We start from the raw sequence: 20258 nt of genomic DNA, 5'->3' as shown, positions 1-20258 counted from the left end.
ATTTCGCTTTGGTACACCGATCGTAACGTGTAATTCCACGATCGACGAAATTACCGGGTTGCGAGCGAGCTCATCACTGGTCCTCTATAATTGGCCAGATCATCAAGTCCCACGCTTACAATCTTTCGCTTTCCGTTTACGTGAGAAGTCGCGCGAGCTTCGAGTCGCTTCCTTTCTCTTAGTCACGATGGACACAAAACCGAAGTTTATGATCACGATCCGTCACAATCTTACGAGTGGTTACGCGTCCGCTTTTCAACCGCCTTCCTCCGCTATGATATCAGAGAATCAAGCGTTGTTTACTAATCGTGACAATCGCGACACTTCGACGAGTCTCCGTTGAGTTTTTACGAGCGCCGCGAAATCTTCCCTCGTAGGCGTTGCGACATTTCTCTCGCTCCTTAGCTCCTTCCTCTTTCTTTGCGCCGCACCAAGGGCAACCCGAGTTAACGACGACTCGCTATTCCGAAAGGTGATCTAATAGGACTTAGAAGAGGTCCGAGTGATCAGTTAAATAATACCATTTGTGGTCCTCAAAGTTTCATGAATCATCGGTTTCAACGTCTTTCGACACCTACCATGTTTCCTTCTTTCTTTGCCAGCTTTAATTCGTTTAAATCTTATCCATTTGCTCACATTTTAGGAAACTCTTTCGCGGTTCTTGCGCTTACGGAAAAGCGGTGGAGCGATGAAGGAAAGAATCGACGAAGCATACTCAGCTCCGCTCGACCATCTGTTGCCAGCAATGTCAATATAATCAACGCTTTATCATCCACCGCGTGGTCGTTGATAAATGAACAGCGCGCCGTTACCGGTCCCATAGTTTCCGATCAATCAGTCACTGCGAATTAGCCTGTCCCTTGTAATGCCCGTTCGAATCAAGTTTATTTCCATTTATCGAGATCTTGGATCTACACGTAGACGATCGCATGCCTAATTTGCGCGCAGAAGGAAGTACAGCGTCGAATCACGCTGTAATAGCAGAACAAGTTTTGGTAATAATCTTTCTTTTCTTTTTTTTGGTATCGTAGAATACAATAGCGTTCGAGACGTAGGAGAGATAGCTAATCATGCGAGGCAGACGCTATTGTATTCGAACGGAGCTCGTGTCTGGGAACCGACGAAAATATAGGTTGAGAGACCGGCAAAAGGTCCTAATTACGAGTTGTGCAAAAAGTTCTGGGGGAGAAACGAGTAGCAGGAACTGTACGTGTATTTTTTTGGCCGTTTGCCTCCCGATATAGATAGCCTAGATTCCAATGGTCCTCGAAAATGAAAAAAGCAACAGCTTTCCTCTGCGCTATTCCTCTGGTCCACCGTGAGTCAGGAGAAGGCTTGTGACGTCACTTGGTCCGAGTAATACCTCCGTATATGTATAAAGTCTGATGGTCCAAGGCCGGCGATGTGGTAATATCGCATTATACATGTCGCTTTAGCTCGCTCGTTACCACTGTGTTTCATCGGTCCGATCGACTGTGAAAAATTGCGCGTTCATTTACGTATTAGAATAATTCGGAGGAGCGGTGCCGTTAACCGACTGTTCTCGATGTTTTTACCAAACTTTCGTCGAGATCGTGTCCGGAATCGGCTCTTTTATCCGAAGGATCGAAATAGATTCGCGAAAACGTCGTGTGATTCGAGTATTTCTGGAAACAGCTAAGCGTCGATCCGCTAACCGCAGGTCGAAGATTACAGAGTCTTGAAATCGAAGATCGTTAACGCGATCGTTCCGGATTTTACGAGATCTCGAATCGACGAGGTTCTGGTAATCCGTTGAAAGCGGCGATTCTCGGCCACGTCAAGTCTAAATATAAATTCACCGACGAGGAGAACACCGGGCCTCGGACTTTCCAGATCTACGCGAGCGCTCCGGGACTAACAGCCACGAGAATTTGGTGAAGTGAACACGTGAAATTCGACGCGGCTCAGGCTTCACGACGCGTCCCTTCATAAAGCGTTATTAGTTATTGTGCAAGAGGAAAATATAGAACACGGTGGCCGCATCCGGCCCGTTTTTAAATCATTCGCCGTTGCACAACGGACTTGAAACGTTACATAAAACTTTACTCTTCGCCGTGTCGTGCCTACGACAAGCCTCGAACGATCAATCTTGCCGCGATTGTTTTTCCACGTCTCCTTTCTCGCGAGCAAACTCGAAATCGTTCTTTTCCTTACTCTATCGGGGATTTACGAGGCGCTAAATACGTAGTTGATAACGGCCGAGGCAGATTGCGCCGTGATAAGAAAGTAAGAAATTTACCTCGATAGATATTGATGCATCTAACAACAAGCGTGAATGACAGTCTGGCAATGAATTACATCAGTTGTATTAATAGGACTTCTTATCTGCATGCACAATTTTTTAATCGATTGGTTCATTCTGCTCGGATCTATCGATCGCGGTTGTCCGCCCGATCTACTTGTTGTCACCGTTTCCATCGATCCACGCAGCAACAACGAACCGAGGAAAAGTCGCGTTTCACGAGGATCTTTTCTTTTTTTTGCCAGAGTTCGCGAACATTCGAATAAACGACGGATGACATCATTATTTAATCGCACCGTAGCGAACTCCAAGCTGTTTTGCAATTGACCAACGACAAATTTTGCCGCTTGCATTACGCGACGATGCTGAGCTTCGTTAGACGGATTTGCATTATGAATTATCCGCAAACAAACCAAACACCGGTATCGTCCTTCAAATAAAATAGCTTCTGTTGAACGTTCGAGTTAAAAGTAACTAAAAGAGAAAAACGAATTTTCCAGGAAATGTTGAAATGTTCATTAAGTGACACACGTGTCGCGACTGCAGCCGGAAGTATCGAACGCTTTATTAATCCCACGACACAGTCGATCACGATCGTATAGCTATATTAATCATAAAGCTTGAGTGTACGATTAGCATAGAAACCCGTCTGTTTGGTTCCCTACCGCGTCTCTGGGTGATTATCTCTTCTCTAAACACGCGCTTCGCAAACACGTTTCCATCATTCCCGCTAGATTTCGTTAGACGTTTCGTTATATACTTTCGATGTTATTTACGATTTCTTATTAAAAACTGTATGGTTGATCGAGTCACGGACAATTAACCTGATTCACTAAGCAAATGTAGCCACGGACGATCGAACTGTGTGGCCGTGCTCGTGTTTCCACATAAGGTCACGGTTCCCTTCGAATTCTCTCTTTTCCTCGGAGCCTATTTTTCTTTCTCTCTCTCTCATTCCGTTTTCCTTTCTCTGTTGCACGATTCGCCGACTGTCCGTTCGATCGGATAGTTTATCGCGGGCCGGTTGCGCGACATCGACCCACGATCGGCGTGCCGATGTCGACCTTAGGAAAACTTGAGAACGGAACCTTATTCGTCGCCCCCGCGTGCATCGCGTGGTTTTGCAACGTCCTCCAAGAACGATCCGGAATGTCGGACACGATACTTCCCAGAACGTTTTGTTTTCGTTCGAGTTTTTAAACAAAAGATCATTGAAAAATGAGAAAGAACGTCGTTTATCATTTTCGTCACCTGGATCTGCCTTTTTCGGATCTCCCAGCAGACAGTCTTTGCCGAGACAGCATCTGAACTTAGGGTCACCCTCCAATGAAAACATGCTGAATATCGCAATATCCTCGTCCTTTTCTTTTGCCCTTCTTATCCTGTCCTCGCCCACCTTCTTCGTTTGCAGGTGAAGCTTAGTGGATAGCCGTTCGCTCAACGTGTCTGTGGCCATCTTTCCCTTCGTTCTTTTTCTCACGAGTCTCTTAACTTCCACGATAAAACGTTCACTGAAATTTCGATATCGCGATGGGATATAAAACACCGACCCTTAGATTTCTCACCCTCGATCGCGCAATACTAAAAGAGTTTACGCTAAACAAGCTGTAAAACTGTCAGACGTAGAACGCATATCGTTGTCGTAAAGAATAAAAGAATCGTTGCCTCTACTATCGAGAAAGTTGTAAAAGTCAACGAGACGGTCGCAAGTGCCAAGTATTTTTATACCGGTGTCGTTCGAAGTAAAAGCATTCGAGATTTGTCCGAGACCAGACGTGTTGCGAGACGTGTTTACACCGTCGTTAACCAAAGTAAAAGCGTCCAGAGAATAAAATACGATGCGTTTACTATCAATTTTCCCGAGCAACGCGTGTCAAGGACCGATCGAGAAGTGAGAAGATCAAGAGCTAACCTACGGGAATCGGAAGAGAGCCGGATTGACGCGCGAACACGATTCAAACACGACGCAAATACAGCGTCTACGGAGAGTAGAAGCTAAGGAGAAGAAATCGGCCGATCGTGCGATTGGCCCGGAGTCTTGCGAGCCACTGAAGCAACCGAAGCGAGCCCCCTCGCTGGACTCACCGTGCACACCGCGAGCACGCGCAACGTGTCTTCTACTCCGCTGATAAGTTCGCCTTTCCGCTCCACCAGACCCACTCTCCGCCATCCTGGAGCGCGTCCGCGAATATTTATATATTTACGCAGCGCGTTCGCTCCAGCCCAGGCCCGGCCTCGTTCGTCGAACCGGCTCCTTTTCGTCTCTTTCGAGATTCATCCGACCATCTCCACTGTCGAGTACGTCTAGCATCGTCACAGATGCAGAAGCGAGGAGTTGTAATTGACGCGTGCATTAATCGATCGAACGACGGCACGTTTATTTCGATCGTTTAGACGTCGTGACATTGATGGTTGCTTCTATAAATGCAGTCTGCTTCTTTCGGCTTAAATGATATGCATTAACCTCGAAGTTAACAGGCGCGCCGATCGCTTTAGCTGCGCTAGTCATCGGTTTTACATCTCGTTTGTCACGACGTTCACAAAGGGGAAGGATTCCTTGCCGTAGACGAACGATTTTCTCTGCACGATTACGCCACCGAGTACCGTGGTGATTAGCGCACGGGCAATTAGTGGCACGGAACTCTTAAACTTCTTCTTTTTCCGACGACCAGATTATTATTCCTGCAGCGCAATAGCCAAAGAAACGAATGACAAAGTATTTTGCTCGAAGAATGAACTAATCGGCCGTGATTCATCGAAAGAATTGAGTCGATTAACACGTTCCCTGATAAGCGACGTCAAACGCCAACAGAATGCGCTCAATTCACGATCGTCGCGTTAGTTTAACCTTTAGTTAGTCGTACTCGTTCGATCAACTTATTGATTCTTCTGTCCTGTAATCTATCGTTTCTTTTAATGGTTGAATAAATAGCGGTATCTTTATCGTCGATATCTCGAGACTGCGTTGTAAAACGTCAATTACTCGTTAAAGATATTCCATGTAAAAAATTTGCAAAGAGCGAACTTTTCCGCGGAAAACCAGATCGCTCGAATACGGCGCATTTCTTTTTCACAAAGTTCATTCGCGATGCACCACGCTAGATATCGCGATCCGATAGCCGCGGTTCGAAAGGTCGAGCCGTATACGGACACGCGGTGGTACCGAGTCATTTTTGCAAACGATTCCTCGCCGATCCCGTAACTATCTGTGCCTCTCTTAAGATTTAACGAGACTCCCACGCGCGTCACGTAAGTCGGAACCAGTCCATCAGAGGCACGAACCTCGTTCGCCAAATCGATCATTCATCCTAAGCTCTTAGCTTTCTCCTCGCCAATTTCGTTTAAACGTATTCGAAGCTTAATTCGTATTCTCCGAATTTCCATACGTTGCCATACGATTTTACTTACACGATGTCTCGTTCATCTTGTAGCGTACTTGACCGAATTACCAACCCGTAATCTTTCAGCGGAAGTAGCTGCCCTCGAGCAAAGAGCTACCTTTTCCCAAAAGAAACAAGGGGAACTAACGTTTAATCGCCGGGGCTCTTCCGAGGTCTACGATTCTCGAGGAATCAGCGGCTCGTTAACAGAGGCTCTCACGTTGTCGTCCCAATTACCTGTGTAGTGGCCTGAAGCATGGTCGCCGAGGCACGCGTGAATCACGCGATATATAGGTCGCGGTGCGCTCCACCACGCCGTCTGCGATCGCCGAAGGTTACGAGGCGACAAAGCGATAAGTCGTTTGGAGATTGCGTTCCGCGCTTGTCGAAAAAGGTCGCGCGCATAATTGCTCGACAACCTTTTTCGACCCACTTTCCCGCTTCTCGATTCGCTCGGCTCGAAACCCTCCAGAGAAACCGTACAACGCGAATTCCGTTCGGCAAGTTTCTTCTAAAATCCGATCAAACATCGATGTCTGCCTGGTCCAGAAATACGACCAGCTTTGTCGTTTAAAATACGTTTCGATAGGAACCGAAATTTTTGGGAAAATCCCACGAACCGTCTGGACACGCGCTGGAGAATCAGAGGTGACAGAAGTTTAAGCATTTCCTTTCCCTTTGAAAAGGATCGCGGTAATTGGTTCGAACCTTGACTCGATTGCCTTAATAAGAAACGCCGAATGCGAGATCTATACTGCCCGTGTGTCGCACTCGGGACCGTGAGTCATTCCTCGGGGGTCATCGCTGCTGGAAAACAGGTGGTTCGATCGATCGTCTAGACCGGACCTCGTATAGTCGGCCGGTGGTGAACGAATTGGCTATTTCGGGTTACAACGGCGGTCGTATTTTTATCGCTGTTCGAACAGCGTTCCTTCGAATTCAAGCACTCGACAGGATACGCGTGAAAGAAACGTTCTGCTATTTCTGCGATCGAAGAAATTGGTTTCGAATTACGTACCAGCACGGAAGATTTCGCCGCATCCATCGCAACGGCTGGCGAATTGGGCGTCGTAGCAGTTGCCGCAGTAGATCTTGTCCACCTTGCTACCGAACTGTTTGTCCACCAAGGACACTCTGCACCTGTTGCAGAGGAAGCAGGCCTCGTGCCAGTGCTTATCCTTGTACGACAAATCCTGCAAACGATTCGTCGCCAATTATCGTTTGCTCGCTCTCGCCTTACGGAGGTGATAATCGTTTTCGTTTTGTGTAACGGACAAGCGACGGACAGGTTGCGAAATGAAAATACGCGAATGGGAAAGGAAAAACAGGATCTCGCGAATTACACGCTGGACGGGCAGAGGAAAACATCGATTATGTTTGACGCGACGGCCTTTGCGACTATAAGGAACCGGCTTTAGATCCAGCGTCGCCTTAAGCAAATAGATTCGTTGCCAGTCAGTCGTCTTGCCTTTTAGGCTCGAGTTACACAAGCGTTGTGACGATGACGTGCGTTGTGACGGAAGTTGTAGCTACAGTCACACGACAGCGTTGCTTTTCATCTCCGTAATTTTCTCATATCGTACGCGTATCTAGTATCCATACGTAGCCAAAACTCACGACGAATTCGAGATTGCTAGAAGATGCATTTTACACGATCTATGATGCATTTCGAATCGACGAAAAGAAATCTTTTCATTATGTTCGGTTGTCGCGGTCGTCGTTTGACGAATTAAAAGAAAAAACAAAATAAATTTTCTGCCTGGGTACCACCGGGATTATGCCAATTCTTATAGATGGTGTTTACACATAACGGATATTAATTCACCGTTCGTGTGTCCAGTTTTAAAGGAAAATAAAAAATACAACAACGTTCGTGTCAAATCTGACCAAAGTAGCTCGTGTGGCTGATCTTATGACGACCAATATGCGGATACAAGTCATCGAATTTAGAGAGAGAAACGCGTTTGTATCGAAATGAAACGCGGGTTTCCATTCCGGGATCGATTACAATCGCGAACTTGTCGACCTTTAAGCAATGCTACTAGAGCAGTGTGTCATTCCGGCTAGGAAAAGGTACGCGGATCCTTGGGTGTTTGGTTCGCTATGTAAGAAGATAATTTTCTATCGAGTTGGCAAACTCGACAGAAGTGATCTCGCGCGATATCGATTTGTCACGAAAACCGGCCGGCGAAATAACGCTGTTCGTGGTTAGCTTCTTCTGATTTGGCTGGCCAAGTAGGAGGAATAACGACGAACCAGCGAGAAACGGAAATAAGCAGGCACCTGCATCATCGTTTCTATTTCTAGGAATGAGTAAATCAACGCCCATGCTCGTTCGTATATTGCCACCTCGTCTTGTGATCATACACGAACCGATAAGTACCGATTTTTGCGCGACGTCCGATCGGCTTTACTCCGAACCACGGAATTCATCGATGCGGCGAAGGTCTTTCGATTTTTTCACGCGTGGAAAGGGTGAAACGATCGATCGACGAGTGCCGTGTGCCGCGAATCTAAATTTAGGGGAAAACTTTGGTTTTCCGCCCGGTTGGATCGTATCCAAACCCACGTATCGTCGTCGTTTCGTGAAATCTCTCCGTTTCTGTCGGGCGCGTGTTCGCGATACCACGTATCGAGAGAAAAATCGAGCGTTTGGGCGATCGAGGTCGGTGAGTCAACGCGTTTATCGCTGGGGAAATAGGATCGCGAGATATCGGGAATGAAACCGCGATATACGTACCTTGGAGTCGATACCGATGATTTTGTTGCACTCCTCGCAGCCATTGGCGAAAACGCTCTCGTAGCATTTGATGCAGTAAGGGTGCTCGTCCCTGAGCACGTAACGCTGCCCGGTCAAAGATTCGTCACACTGCCAGCAACAGAAATGGCCGCTGTGCCAGTCCTTGTTCATCGCCTTCGTGTACTCGCCACTGAAAATCAACTGGAAACGAAAAACGCGACCTGTTTAGAGACGATTGTTCCTGCCAGGTTTCTCTCGGAACGCTCGTTAGACCCGATCCCCTTAATGCGTTAAGGCAATCGAACGATTCCATGGAACAAGGAAAATGTCGCTTTAAAAGCGACGTACTTCTCCACGACAATTTTTGGCAACGCGAATTATTCGAGAGATAGCTTCGGCTCTGTCTAATTTATGCGCGTAAACTTTCTTTTTCTTTTCACGATAAATCTCGTGGCATGTATGACGACATAAATTCCAGATACGCTCTTCTCACAGCATCGTTTTCTCTCGTTTTCTCGTCCGACGAAATTCCCCACCGACCGAACCGCAAAAGTTCCTCGCAATCTCTCTCTTTCACTGCTCGGTGCTGCAGTGTCTAGCGTATCTGCGACGGTGTTGCGATAGATTTGCTGGTTATATGTACCTTGGTTGAGTGCTGTTGTATGTGCTGGCTGAGTATTTTTTGTATGGGAACATATAATCGTGGCGTAAAGAAAATGCATAATATGTATCGTACGAATTACGCGGCACTCTCGATCGTCGATCGAGAGGATCTCGCGTCGCGAACCTCTACTCCCATGAGAGAAGAGCGCCCCTCGGCACGAGAAGCTGGCCAGTTACCCGGAAATTTCTCAAAGCGAACGTGTTTTCAAAATATTACCAAATCTTTCGAGCTCTCGTTACTATCGGAGCTCGTTCCTGTGTAGTTCGTTATAGTAGCAGTAGTAGTAGTTTAGTAGCTCGTTACTTTGGAACGGTAAGGAGAAAAACAACCAGTGGAAAGGGGGTGGGGGGACGACGACGAATCGACGAACCGACCGCGGCAAACGTAACCATGAAATTTCGCTATCGAAGTAAAGTAGGTCGAGTCGGAAAGCAAATACAGCTCGCGACCAAAGAGCTTGCTTTCGTCCGTTGCCGAAATGGATTATCGATTTTTCTCGTTTGTCTTTCACCATCCATGCTGAAACTTGGACGAACGACGAGAAAGGCAAAAATTTCACGTGACAACGATCGAGTTGGAAAATCGCGCGGGTTCACGGGTGACGGCCAAGATCTCGTTTCGCGAGGATTGCGATCGCAAACGGAAAGCTCGTGGCTGAGAAAAAGGGGATCGTCGAAAACGTGTTCGGGCCGATCCGAGTTAGATCTGCAGCCAGCACATACTCTTCGATGGCGTGGTGATTCTGCGTGCTGTCGACCTCGGTGATCGTGACCTCGGCGTTCTGATCGTGGCTCTCCCTGCGCTTCGTCGTCTTCTTCACTTTGCGAATCTTGCGCTCGGTGGTCGTGAACACTACACCGTCTACTTCCGCCATCGTGTGCTACTCGTAGAAGCTTGTGCCGCGCGTTTAACAATTTCGATCGCGAGAATACTCTCGAATGTCGTCTCACGAGGAAACGAGGAGAAGAACCGGGAACCGGACGTGTAGTCCAGGAGAAGAGACGAAAAGAAAGACGAACGTTTGGAGCTTCGGAAACGAAAAAGGCCGATTGGCGCCTCTATGAAAATGTAAAACCGGAGCGTAGTCGGAGTGTTCCGTGTGTAGCCAGCAGCTTTCGAGCTTGCGAACTGACTGAAATCTAGGATCGTCGCGCTCCGGGCATCATCATATCGGGACGCTATTTTCGGCGTCCCGACGACTCCAGAAACTCACCGCGCGCGTCCGCCACCCTCTTCCCCCATCCTCCTTTTCGCTCTCTTCTCTTCCCTCTTCATCTTCCCTAACCTTCTACTCCTTCTTTTCCTCCGTTGCCTCCTCCTCGTCGAGATTCTCGATGCAGTGTGCCGGGTGCAACTTCTCCACAACACCCCTCTTTCTCTCTTTGACTCCGTTGTCCCCCTCTTTACTCGTTGCCGTTCGACTCGTTAGCGGTCGACCACGACAGGTTACAGGTTCGCGACAACGCCGGTCCGATTCCTTGAAATCTTTCCCTTTTTCTTCAGTTTTATTTATCTTTTCTCGATAGCGATATTTCTGGACACTTTAACGTTGTCTCCTCTATCTGCCCGTTCTCCGACGAGGCGAGAGAAATACAGACGATTCGATTTGTGAATGATCGAAAGGACGATCGTCGAGTATCGCTCTATATATTAGCAGATTCGATAGATCAAATTAAATGAAATTATATGTTGCTTTCTGTTTGCGATCGAATTCGTTCGATAAGTCTCGGAATTGGGAGCAGTGGCAGTGTGGTAGATAATTTCGTCGATGAAACGCAACTAGGTAATCGACGATCAACGAATCGGATCGTTGCTTCACGATCGATGAAATTGGAGTGAAGATTTTTCCAAAAACTTTCCGATCTAGGTTAGATAGGATCGACGCGAAAGAAACTCTTATCGATAAAGCCATTTGTAAACTATCGCGATCTACAGAGATTCATAGGAGAGGTACGAAAGCGTCGTCGATCATTCACGATCGTTTCTTGAAACATCGACAAGTTGATCACGTGCCAAACAGGTGGTTCCTGGTTGACGCGGGGTGAAACTACGCGAAAAATAGAACTGGCCGGAAAAATAAAGAAGAAGTCCACGGTGTAATTGGATCGGAATGTTCCGCACATCACCAATTCGTGTGGCCCACCCACGTTCCGCATTCTCATCGTCACTGATACCTCTTTCAGCCGTGATTATCAAACTCGACCAATGATTCGTGTATTCTGATCCGGTTTGGAAATCGTAACCATGGCCGGCGAGAGAATTACGGGAACACGGCCATGGTAGATTTAGGCGGTGGTCTCGATTTCACGGTTTCACGGTAAATCGCCATTCCATCATACAGATATTTCAGGAACGCTGGCTGTTTTATAAATAGCTGGAAAATGAAAATCGCCCGTCACAGGAGGATGTGATCGCCTACGCGGATTGAGAATCGTGGCGGGCGGTAACATAATATCGGCCATGAGGGGTCCGGAAGAGGGACGATTAAAAATATAACGCCGCCGAAAAATTGGGTCGACCAAAATAGTGGAATATCACGAGGATTCTTCTGGCGATCAGCTTCTGGTGTACCAGCGATTGGTTTGAAAACGTCTATGGTGATCGTAAACGTTCGACGATCGTAAACGATAGATCGCTGATATCCGTTTAATACGTTTCCGTGATGTATATTTTGAACTTTAACTCTGTTAAAGCTCCAACCAGGAAGCTTCGAAGACGACCAGGTAAAAATTACTGTCCCCATAATCCCATAAACGCTCGTAAAGGGAAGCCCTGAGAAAGTGTCGCGTGTGAGGTAAACGACGAGACAGGAGTGCGATGTATACGTATATTATTTGCAAGCGAGTACGAGATTGATATTTTGGGAGACCCCACGCGAGGCACACGGCACCAATGAACGTGCCAGAGAACTGTGAGTATTTCGTACGAAATTGGGATCGCGTTTTCCCACCCCGCCCCCTTACAATTTTTTCCCCTCTACAACGTAAGATTCCAAGATTTTGGGGATAACAATAGCGGGTCCAAGATCGCCAGTGGCCTCGGCCAGAGTCGAGGCTGAGGGATATTACGCAATCGTCGCGTCGCGTCAGTGGCAAATTTTCTATCGTTTGATGTTAGAACCAGGTGGCATTTGTTTTTTTATTTCACGTAGAATGAATCTGATACCAGTCGGCGAGTAATTTCGCACACCGCCGTTGTCTCGCGGCCAAAAGCGATTCGCCATTAGTTTTACGACTTTGTCGCCGCTATTCCAGGTCGGTTATTTGACAAATAACGAGCAAGAATTCGGTACCATCAGTGAAAACACGAGTCACCGTGATTTGTGAGTATACGGTCGTTGTTTGTACACGCACCTTCTTAATTATTTAACGATCTGCTTGAAAGTTAGAATCTGTTTTATATCTGTAATCGTGGTTAATACGCAGAGTTTAAAAAATATTGCGATTGCCGAGTGTTACACGAAGCAAGTACGATGACGGTGATTAGATGGTCAGTGTTAGTGAAGAAGAATATTCGATAACGCGACTCCTATCAAATTGTCTCGAGTTCAAATCCCCCTTAGTGGGGTTGGAAATTAATTTCTCTGTTTTTTCTTTGCACCTTTTGGTATATTAGATTTCTAACAGTCAGCAATTAGTAATTTCTTCGAAAATAAATATTCCTATTATTAACATCGACTGTTATTGGACGATGAGTGTTTCTATCGATCTTTTGGATTTTCCGAAATTTCGAGTTCTCCCAATTTCTCGATAATTGAGTGGGCGACAGCGACATTGAGTCGAGTAAAATCATACAAACAGCGGGGAAAGTGTGTATGGTCATTTTCAACTGTATTTCACTGTCTAAAGAGTGTTGAATGAATTGGGTGTAACTAACGAGTGTACTCGGAGAGAGACGGGAGGAGCTTCATTGATTGCGTCATTACCCAGAAAGCTTTGTTTCGATCGGGATCCGGTATCGAGTACTGTATCCGTCCAGTTGCTGCACTCACATCCTCCGCGTCCCAATAATCTTCGTCCTCGAACGAGGACACGGACCTAGATCCCTTTCTCCTCTTCTTCTCGTTGAACTCTTTCGAGTCTGAGTCTGTTAGGATGTTCCGGATTCTGTGATAATCCTCATCGTCCGCCTCCTCGAAGCTGGATATTTTCAGCAGACGCGCCTCATCCTTGGATCTCTCAACGGATGATGTTGCATTAGTCATCGAGAAGTTATCTCGAGCGCCGTCGCCGTCGTCGGCCTTGTCCCTGGAACCGGATCCGAATCTTCTATTCTTAAAGATCCTTCTGCCAAAATGATCCCGAGACGTGAGATCTCTTTTGCTCTCGGACAGACCCAGAACCGAGCCCTCCAGTTCCGTCGAAGCTTCCAAGCTCGGTAGTTCCTTCTCGAAACTGGTCTGCACCTGGACGGACACGCTCCTCCGGCTCTCTGACCTGGACATCGTGGGACTGTTTGGGGGCGACGTGTTGGTCCATTCGTCTCTCTGGTAGCTGCTGATGGTCTGAACGGAGATATCCGACTTCCGTCTCTCCGGATCTCGGTGCCTCTTCGACTTTCTCGCCGTTAAATTCTCGGCGCTTCTGCTCACCTGTGCGTCCTTCGATTTCAACCTCGTGGGCTTCCTCGTGATCGTGCCGGAGGACTTGATCTTCTTCTTCTGACTCGGTACTCTTACCGATTCAACTTGATGTTCGGCCGCGTTCGGCTTCTCGGAAAGAATCGATATTTCGGTTTCTCGGAAATTTTCGAAACTCTTCGAAGGTTCGGGAGACCTGGAGCGAGACTTTCTGATCGGTTTCCTGGGATATTTTCTTCGCTCGTTGCAATCGGACTCGTCTATCGAGGATCCGCCTTCCGAAGGACTCTTGTATCGTTTGATCATCGGAATCGATTCGAAGGATCTCATCGTGGGCGCTTCGTTTCCGGAATCGTTGTCGAACGACGTACCCACGTCGCTCGAAGCTCCGGAACTGGACAACGGATCGTCCACGTTGAAAGGAATCGGCGTCGGTACCCTGACGTATTTCTCCGGTTCTGCGGTTATCACGGATAATGGTCGGTCTCTCGAACTACTTTCCATTCGCCAGTTTTCAATCGCATCTTCGTAAATATCTCTTTCGTATAGATCCCTGTGATCGTTTTCCGCTTCCGCTTGATCCTCTCGAGAATCGCTCGCTTGCACCAGATACTCGAAATCTGGACTGAGCCTGGAGTCCGGGCTTACCCTGGAGGGTAACAAGAAATCTCTGGTGCTGCATTCCGACAACGTGCTGTAGTCAAAGTTCTTGTCCAGGGATCGCAGTTCGGTTCTGATTCGTAAACTATACTCGTGGAGATTCTCCAACTTGTGCTTGGCGCCACGAGGCAAATTCACGTCGGTCGAGTGACTGAAGCTACAGATGGAGTCATGAGTGCTCATAGTATCGTTCTGCTCGTGATACGAGAGACACGGTGTGGCTGGTTGATTGATCCTGATCACGACGCCGTCGGTGACGTGACGGAGGCAGGCGAACAGCTCCAACATGCCGACGCAGCCGATCAGTATCGACATCATTAAGCCCATCTCGAAAAGCGTTCTTGGATTTTCCAATGAAAAACGGTAAGAGCGGTCTTCTATCGTATTATCATGAAGAAACGATATTTTTCTATGCAAATCACTTTACAGATAGACTATGTTACATCACGAACTCGACACGTCAAATACCCATACAGTTGGCGGTGCTTCATCCTATCGTTGTTTTTCGCGAGCTCACCGCTCTTCGGGAGCATAGAAGGAACCGCTCCAGGATGATCTACGAGAGAAGTCCTCTCGGAAACATATACCGGAATTCCTCGATCTCGGAGAGCGAAGGGAATCTCGGTGATGTGCGTGCTACATCCATAAGATATCCTCGGGATCTCGACCGAATTCTTGGTGTCACTCGGGTAATCCTCTGGGCTGACGTCACACACCCGGGGGACGAAAGAGAGGAAAGAGACGAGACGAGAAGTTAAAACGACTTCCTAGGGGGGGCACCCACCACCCACGCGCACCCACTGGTCCACAACGGTGGCGTAGCCCGTTTAGCAGGCTGAAAGGCGTCGCGGGCCCTGACCGAGCGGCACGTACTCGAGGAGGCGGTGATCACGCGATTATCGGCTTATCCATGCGGCCGGATGGCGGCCAGAGAACTGTTTTATTTTCCGTGGGCAAACCGTTCGGACCCGGGGTAAACTAGTGGCCGTTCGGCTCGTTATGTCGACGTAACGTTCGACTTGAGGAGCGAACCGTGGCTAAGGCTAAAGTTAGCTCGAATGTCCCTGGACGCGAATCTCTGTCCTTAATGCAGCGTACGCGTCGCGATCGATCACTCGCCCGAGATAATTAACGGAGCCCGATTTGGCAGTCGCCGCGTGCGACGTCCGATCATCGGTCGCGCGATTAATTGCGATCGATGCCGAGCTCTAATGAGCCAATCCGTTAACCATCGTTCCTCGTCGCGTTCGGAAACGTTGGCGCGGGGGCGTCGTTTCGATATCTGTACGACGTCGCGACGAGAGAACGAGAGTTTGGCACCTTTGGTCGCGATCGTTTCGCAAAAACGAACGATTCGCAGCTTGCGACTTGATTCGCGTCCAAGCGCATCTTTAAAATCGATCATACAGCAACTAGCACGGTCTATGCGAGCTCTAGTCGCCGTTCTTTTCGTTTACGTCGTCCTATCTTTCGTCGCGGAACTTTCGAGCGAGAGAAAGTTTCCAGGATTCAAGTTCAATTGCGGCGTGACCTTTGATCCGTTACGTCGATCAATTAACCCAATCCCATTCATCGTTGCGCTCTCTCTTTCTCTATGTTCGTTCGAACTCGACGGAGCTGCGGCGTGGAAATTCCGGCTTGTTTACGTGGCCGAGATGCGCGGCCGAATTTCTGGCGTTACTCGGACGACTTTATTTCGGTTACCTCATCGGTTACGAATCAACGAGTCGAGCCGATCTTCGATACACGTTTTGCGCGCGGTACGTCTCTCTGGCGCACGTCCAAACAAATATCGAAACACCCAACGTCCAGCTTATCGAACTCTCGATGATCTATATTTGCGCCGTACCGCAACACTGTCCGATTGTTCCTTAAAAATCGTTTAACTTTGTTTGTATGCTTTTCGTCCGACCGTACCGACGTATGGAATAAGATGATGGAAATCGATAGGCTAGGAGAAAAAACGCGATAAAGTTTCGAATTGCGTATCACGATAGCGTATGACGCGTAAACACGCGCGTCACGATGGCGTCAGTTTCCATAGCACGATTTATCGAACACGATCCGCAGGAGTAAATTGATTTACGATTACGTTTCCCGCACAGAGAACACCGCTGGTTATGCAAAACGACTGCGTCACGTTCGTTTGATCTGTCGTGTAAATACGAAGAAGTGGACGCAGCGATTCCGTGTGCTTTTCTTTCGCAATGATCGAAAGAGCGCTGTTTGGATTATGAGTATCTTTATTTCCGGAGCTAAAAGAGGATCCAAGGAACGAACGAGAGCTTTGCCCTCTGCCTCTCTCGATACTTATCCATCGAATCTATTTCTAACGTTAGACAGGATTTTTCGTGTAATTTGTATAGTTAATCGAGTGGAACGACTTCTGAATGGAAAGCGTCAAAGATACGATAAGCAGGCGCAAGGTTATCGCTCTCTGCCGGAAAGAAGATCTCGACGTCTCATGAGGTTCTTGCTGCTGTCGAACAAAAAGCTGGCCGCGTGATCGATGGTCGAATCATTTCGTCCACACCTGGCACTCGAACGAGTAAATAAATCATCGACGAAAATAAAATTCCGTCCTCCTCGTCCTATCTAGTTTCCTTGTGTATTTACATCGGGAAACGACTCGAAACAACGTAGCGACAATCGTGGGTCGCGACGATTAATATTCTGATTGACGAAACGTTTCTGCCAGCGAAACTGCGCTCGTCGCGTTGTTTTCACGACATAGTTCCAAACTTCCTTCCCCGGTTGGATTTGCAAGGTTACGGTTTTCTAGTCACGAACCATGGAATTAATTTCTCGTTTATGAATCGTTGGTTTGGCAAACAGTCGTGGTTGGACCTTGACCCCTTCCGCTCATGGATCGACTAGAAATCGTACACGGTTGGTTCCGCGGAACAGCGAAACGAATCGAATCGACGTTCGTTCGAAATGGTAGAACGTGAATCGATCTGAAAATGCGGCCGTAGAAGGCGCGACATTCCACGGTCGTGGCGAAGGGTCGAAATTAGTCGACCCGATTGCCACGAAAGCCGGTTCTTCTGGAGGGAAACGGAACAATGCCAATGTTATTTCGGTCGATGATCGAACGTGTGTGCCATGGTCGGAGAAAAGCGTGCCACCGGATCTCTACGAAGTCATTTCGCGAGCCGACCGAATTAGACCGCTGAAAACTTTGCAGCCGTTCCCACTGTTCCTACGACGACCCTTCGTTCCACCTTGTGTCAGGTGCATGGAATCTTTTGCTCAACGAGCACGCTTCCACCTTGCGGCTTAGCGTTAGCGGCTCGGCCACGCTTCTGTGATCCTCTCGAATAGTCTTTGGATCAAAGATTAATATCCGAACGCACACGGCTATTTTTCTACCTTTTGCATCGTTGCTCGGATCGAAATTGATTCTGATCTTACGCGAAACTTGGACGAGTCGAGTAAAGAACCGAGTATTGTCAGTGGGGAAATAAAATGCTAAATACAAAAGTTGCGATCTTAGCTTGCCATCGTATTATATCGAATGTCCGTCGCGCAGACGCCCGCGTGTTTACGCGAAATAGGTTGATGCGTACACTTTTTTCGATAATCGCTCCGAGAATAGCCAACCTTCGACGCTGTATCGACCATCGTGTTTATTTTCCACGATTTCTTGCGTGGAAACTTTGCCTTTAACTGTCTCCGATGCTCGAAATCGATCGTCGCGGCTCATTTTGGAACCGGTCGATACGCGAAGAACGCTGTAGCAGCAGGGAAGCGGTCAAGTGCAAAGACCTAAACAGAATGTTAGTCGTGCAGCTCTCTGTTTCCACGACTTATCGTCCAAGTTGCTCGGATTTCGTTTAAGTATTTTTGACGAATGAACGCGGCTCCGGTGACCTGAATTCGCGTCATTCATCTTCGCGTTGCAACAGCAATGCGCTATTTTCGAAATTGCTCTCGTACGCGGCTTCTAGTCCGAACGATCGATTCCGTTTGCTGTAATATACTCCGAAGCGCTCGCTCGATGAAATTTTAAAGAAACATTAATTGCTTTCGGAAAAGACTTTTATCCTCCGAAGCGAAACTTGGATCGAAAAGCAACAACGGGTGGCTTATATATCTTGTCATCGATAGATGAGAAATGAATTGTCGCTATCCCTTAGCGCAAATTGCGGGACGACGTAAAATACGAAGCGTCTTGCTGTTCGCTTTTCCATTCGGAACGTTCTTTCGTTTTCTAGCTGCGACGATCGAGCAGTGTATCCGATCGATCAGAAGCTATCCCGTAGCGTTCCTAGCGCGAGCTAGAACGGTCGAGCGTTCGAGGATGCACGCTCGCGGGTCAAATGGAGGCGCGAGAGACAATTTTTGCGCAGCAGACGCGTAGTACGTGAACCACGACGCTCCCGAAATAGACAACGCGGTAGAATTTTACGACGGCGACGCTATAACGGTTTGTTGCGTCACTGTTACGCCACGCTTTTCTATAAAGGCCGTTTGTTTCCCGTCGGAGGCTCAGACCGTCTTCCGAAATGATCGTCGATGATGCTCGAGTCTCGCGCTTCTAAACCTGTCACGTGCTTTTTATCAGAAATATTCGCAAGCTTGCCGACGCTCTCGCCGAAGTTCCTTACGAGATTCTATCGAGATCCGGTTACGATTACGTTGGCCGTACGCCCGAATTCGAACTGGGAGGGAACAATGCGAATGTTCGTTGGGTGTTTCTGTATTTTATTATCAGACAGAGTGAAAGACTATTGATCGTCGATCGACGAAAGGCTATTGATCGTCGATCAAACGAGTCTTTTGAGGATCGAACGTTGTCCTCAGCGGGTAGTGGCTCGTGTGTGGCTGAGTGTGACTCGTTTCACTTACCGAAACTAGAGACCACTGCTTTTACTGCTGCAGGAAAGATCAAAGACGATCGCGAAGATCCGAGAACGCGAATCAGGAGGACGGGAAACGCGACTAGATTCGATCGAAGAGGGTTGGTCGATTATTCTCGCGGTTTGCTAGGCCTTTCGTTCGCCTCCAATTGACTGACTCTAATAAAAGACGGGAACGGTTCTCGGTGTCTGGACACTACGCGATCGTGGTGGGAGCTTCGACAAGAAATCAAAATAGATTACCGACCGGCCGCAGGTACGATTAATAGGGTTTCAGACGTGTTAGAGAAACGAGAAAGGTGGTAACAAATTGTAACAGCTGAAGCTTTGTAGCTTCTCGAGTTAGCCGCGTTCCAGAGGAACCATCTTTCGTTCGCATAGAAGTTTTTCGATTCTGAAAAACTTCGGTTCAGTACTGTCACAGTTTGACTTAATAAAAGAGAAAAAGATGAAACATCGACAAGTTGTTTGATTATCCCAGTCATTTCTTTGAGAAGAAGAAACATGGAAACGCGCGGTACTCGATTGATCGTATATTTGAGTAACGTTTAATACAGACATCGAAACGAGTGAGTAAAGTTATTAGTCAGCGACGAATCGAGATAAAAAGATCGTAGGTTTGGCCAATTCGCGTTTCTACAACATAATTCGCATTGCGCAGTGGCCACGTTGACGAACATGCTTGTACGATGTTCGGCTTCAATCCTACACGATTCCTATTTCCGTCCATCTAAATAAAGCCGAAAGCGGCCCAGTTCCGGCGCAACGCGCGAGACAACGCCTCGCGATTGCGCTGCACTTCGTATCATTATGCCGCAGATATTTCAACAACAGTCAGACTGTTTACGATTAGCCAAGATCGACGTTTAAACTGTCGCGAGAGCTCGATATCTGTCAGCGGGAACAGCGAAAGTTTCCAGAGAAGGGAAAGAAAGATTCTGGAACAACCGAATAAATCGTTTGACGATTGCATAAAATTGCACGGTAACTTGTATATTACTCAATGAGAATTTATTTGCGCCGGTGATCGCGGCAATGTCGACGGTAAATCGTTCGTAAGCTCGGGAACGATGTTCTCGTACACTTAAGAGCGGTAAACAGGCCCGAGCT

The 20258-nt window shown here is 47.7% G+C and overlaps 1 protein-coding gene and 1 long non-coding RNA gene across 16 annotated transcripts in view; one reads left to right on the top strand and one right to left on the bottom strand.

Moving 5' to 3' along the window:
• Positions 1 to 20258, bottom strand: part of LOC126924827 (four and a half LIM domains protein 2) — a 70510-nt gene that overhangs the window by 3580 nt on the left and 46672 nt on the right. For 6 of the 15 annotated variants that reach the window (XM_050739774.1, XM_050739725.1, XM_050739782.1 and 3 more), the window contains 2 exons: positions 8384 to 8584; positions 6662 to 6836 (listed from right to left, as the gene is read on the bottom strand). In XM_050739774.1, coding sequence (XP_050595731.1) covers positions 6662 to 6836; positions 8384 to 8584 — 376 coding nt within the window. Of the gene's footprint in view, positions 1 to 3514; positions 4339 to 6661; positions 6837 to 8383; positions 8585 to 9026; positions 9724 to 9769; positions 10219 to 12972; positions 14614 to 19137; positions 19299 to 20258 lie in introns of those variants that run through there. The other 9 variants (XM_050739808.1, XM_050739735.1, XM_050739745.1 and 6 more) reach the window with 9 other exon arrangements.
• LOC126925182 (uncharacterized) lies at positions 14501 to 19611 on the top strand. The gene is made up of 2 exons (XR_007713831.1): positions 14501 to 14649; positions 14716 to 19611. It is a non-coding gene; the product is annotated as an uncharacterized LOC126925182 (long non-coding RNA).

Source organism: Bombus affinis, chromosome 2 (assembly GCF_024516045.1).
Source record: "Bombus affinis isolate iyBomAffi1 chromosome 2, iyBomAffi1.2, whole genome shotgun sequence".
Lineage (NCBI taxonomy): Eukaryota > Metazoa > Arthropoda > Insecta > Hymenoptera > Apidae > Bombus > Bombus affinis.
The sequence above is the reverse complement of the archived record's forward strand: the minus strand, read 5'-3'. Positions and strand labels throughout refer to the sequence as shown.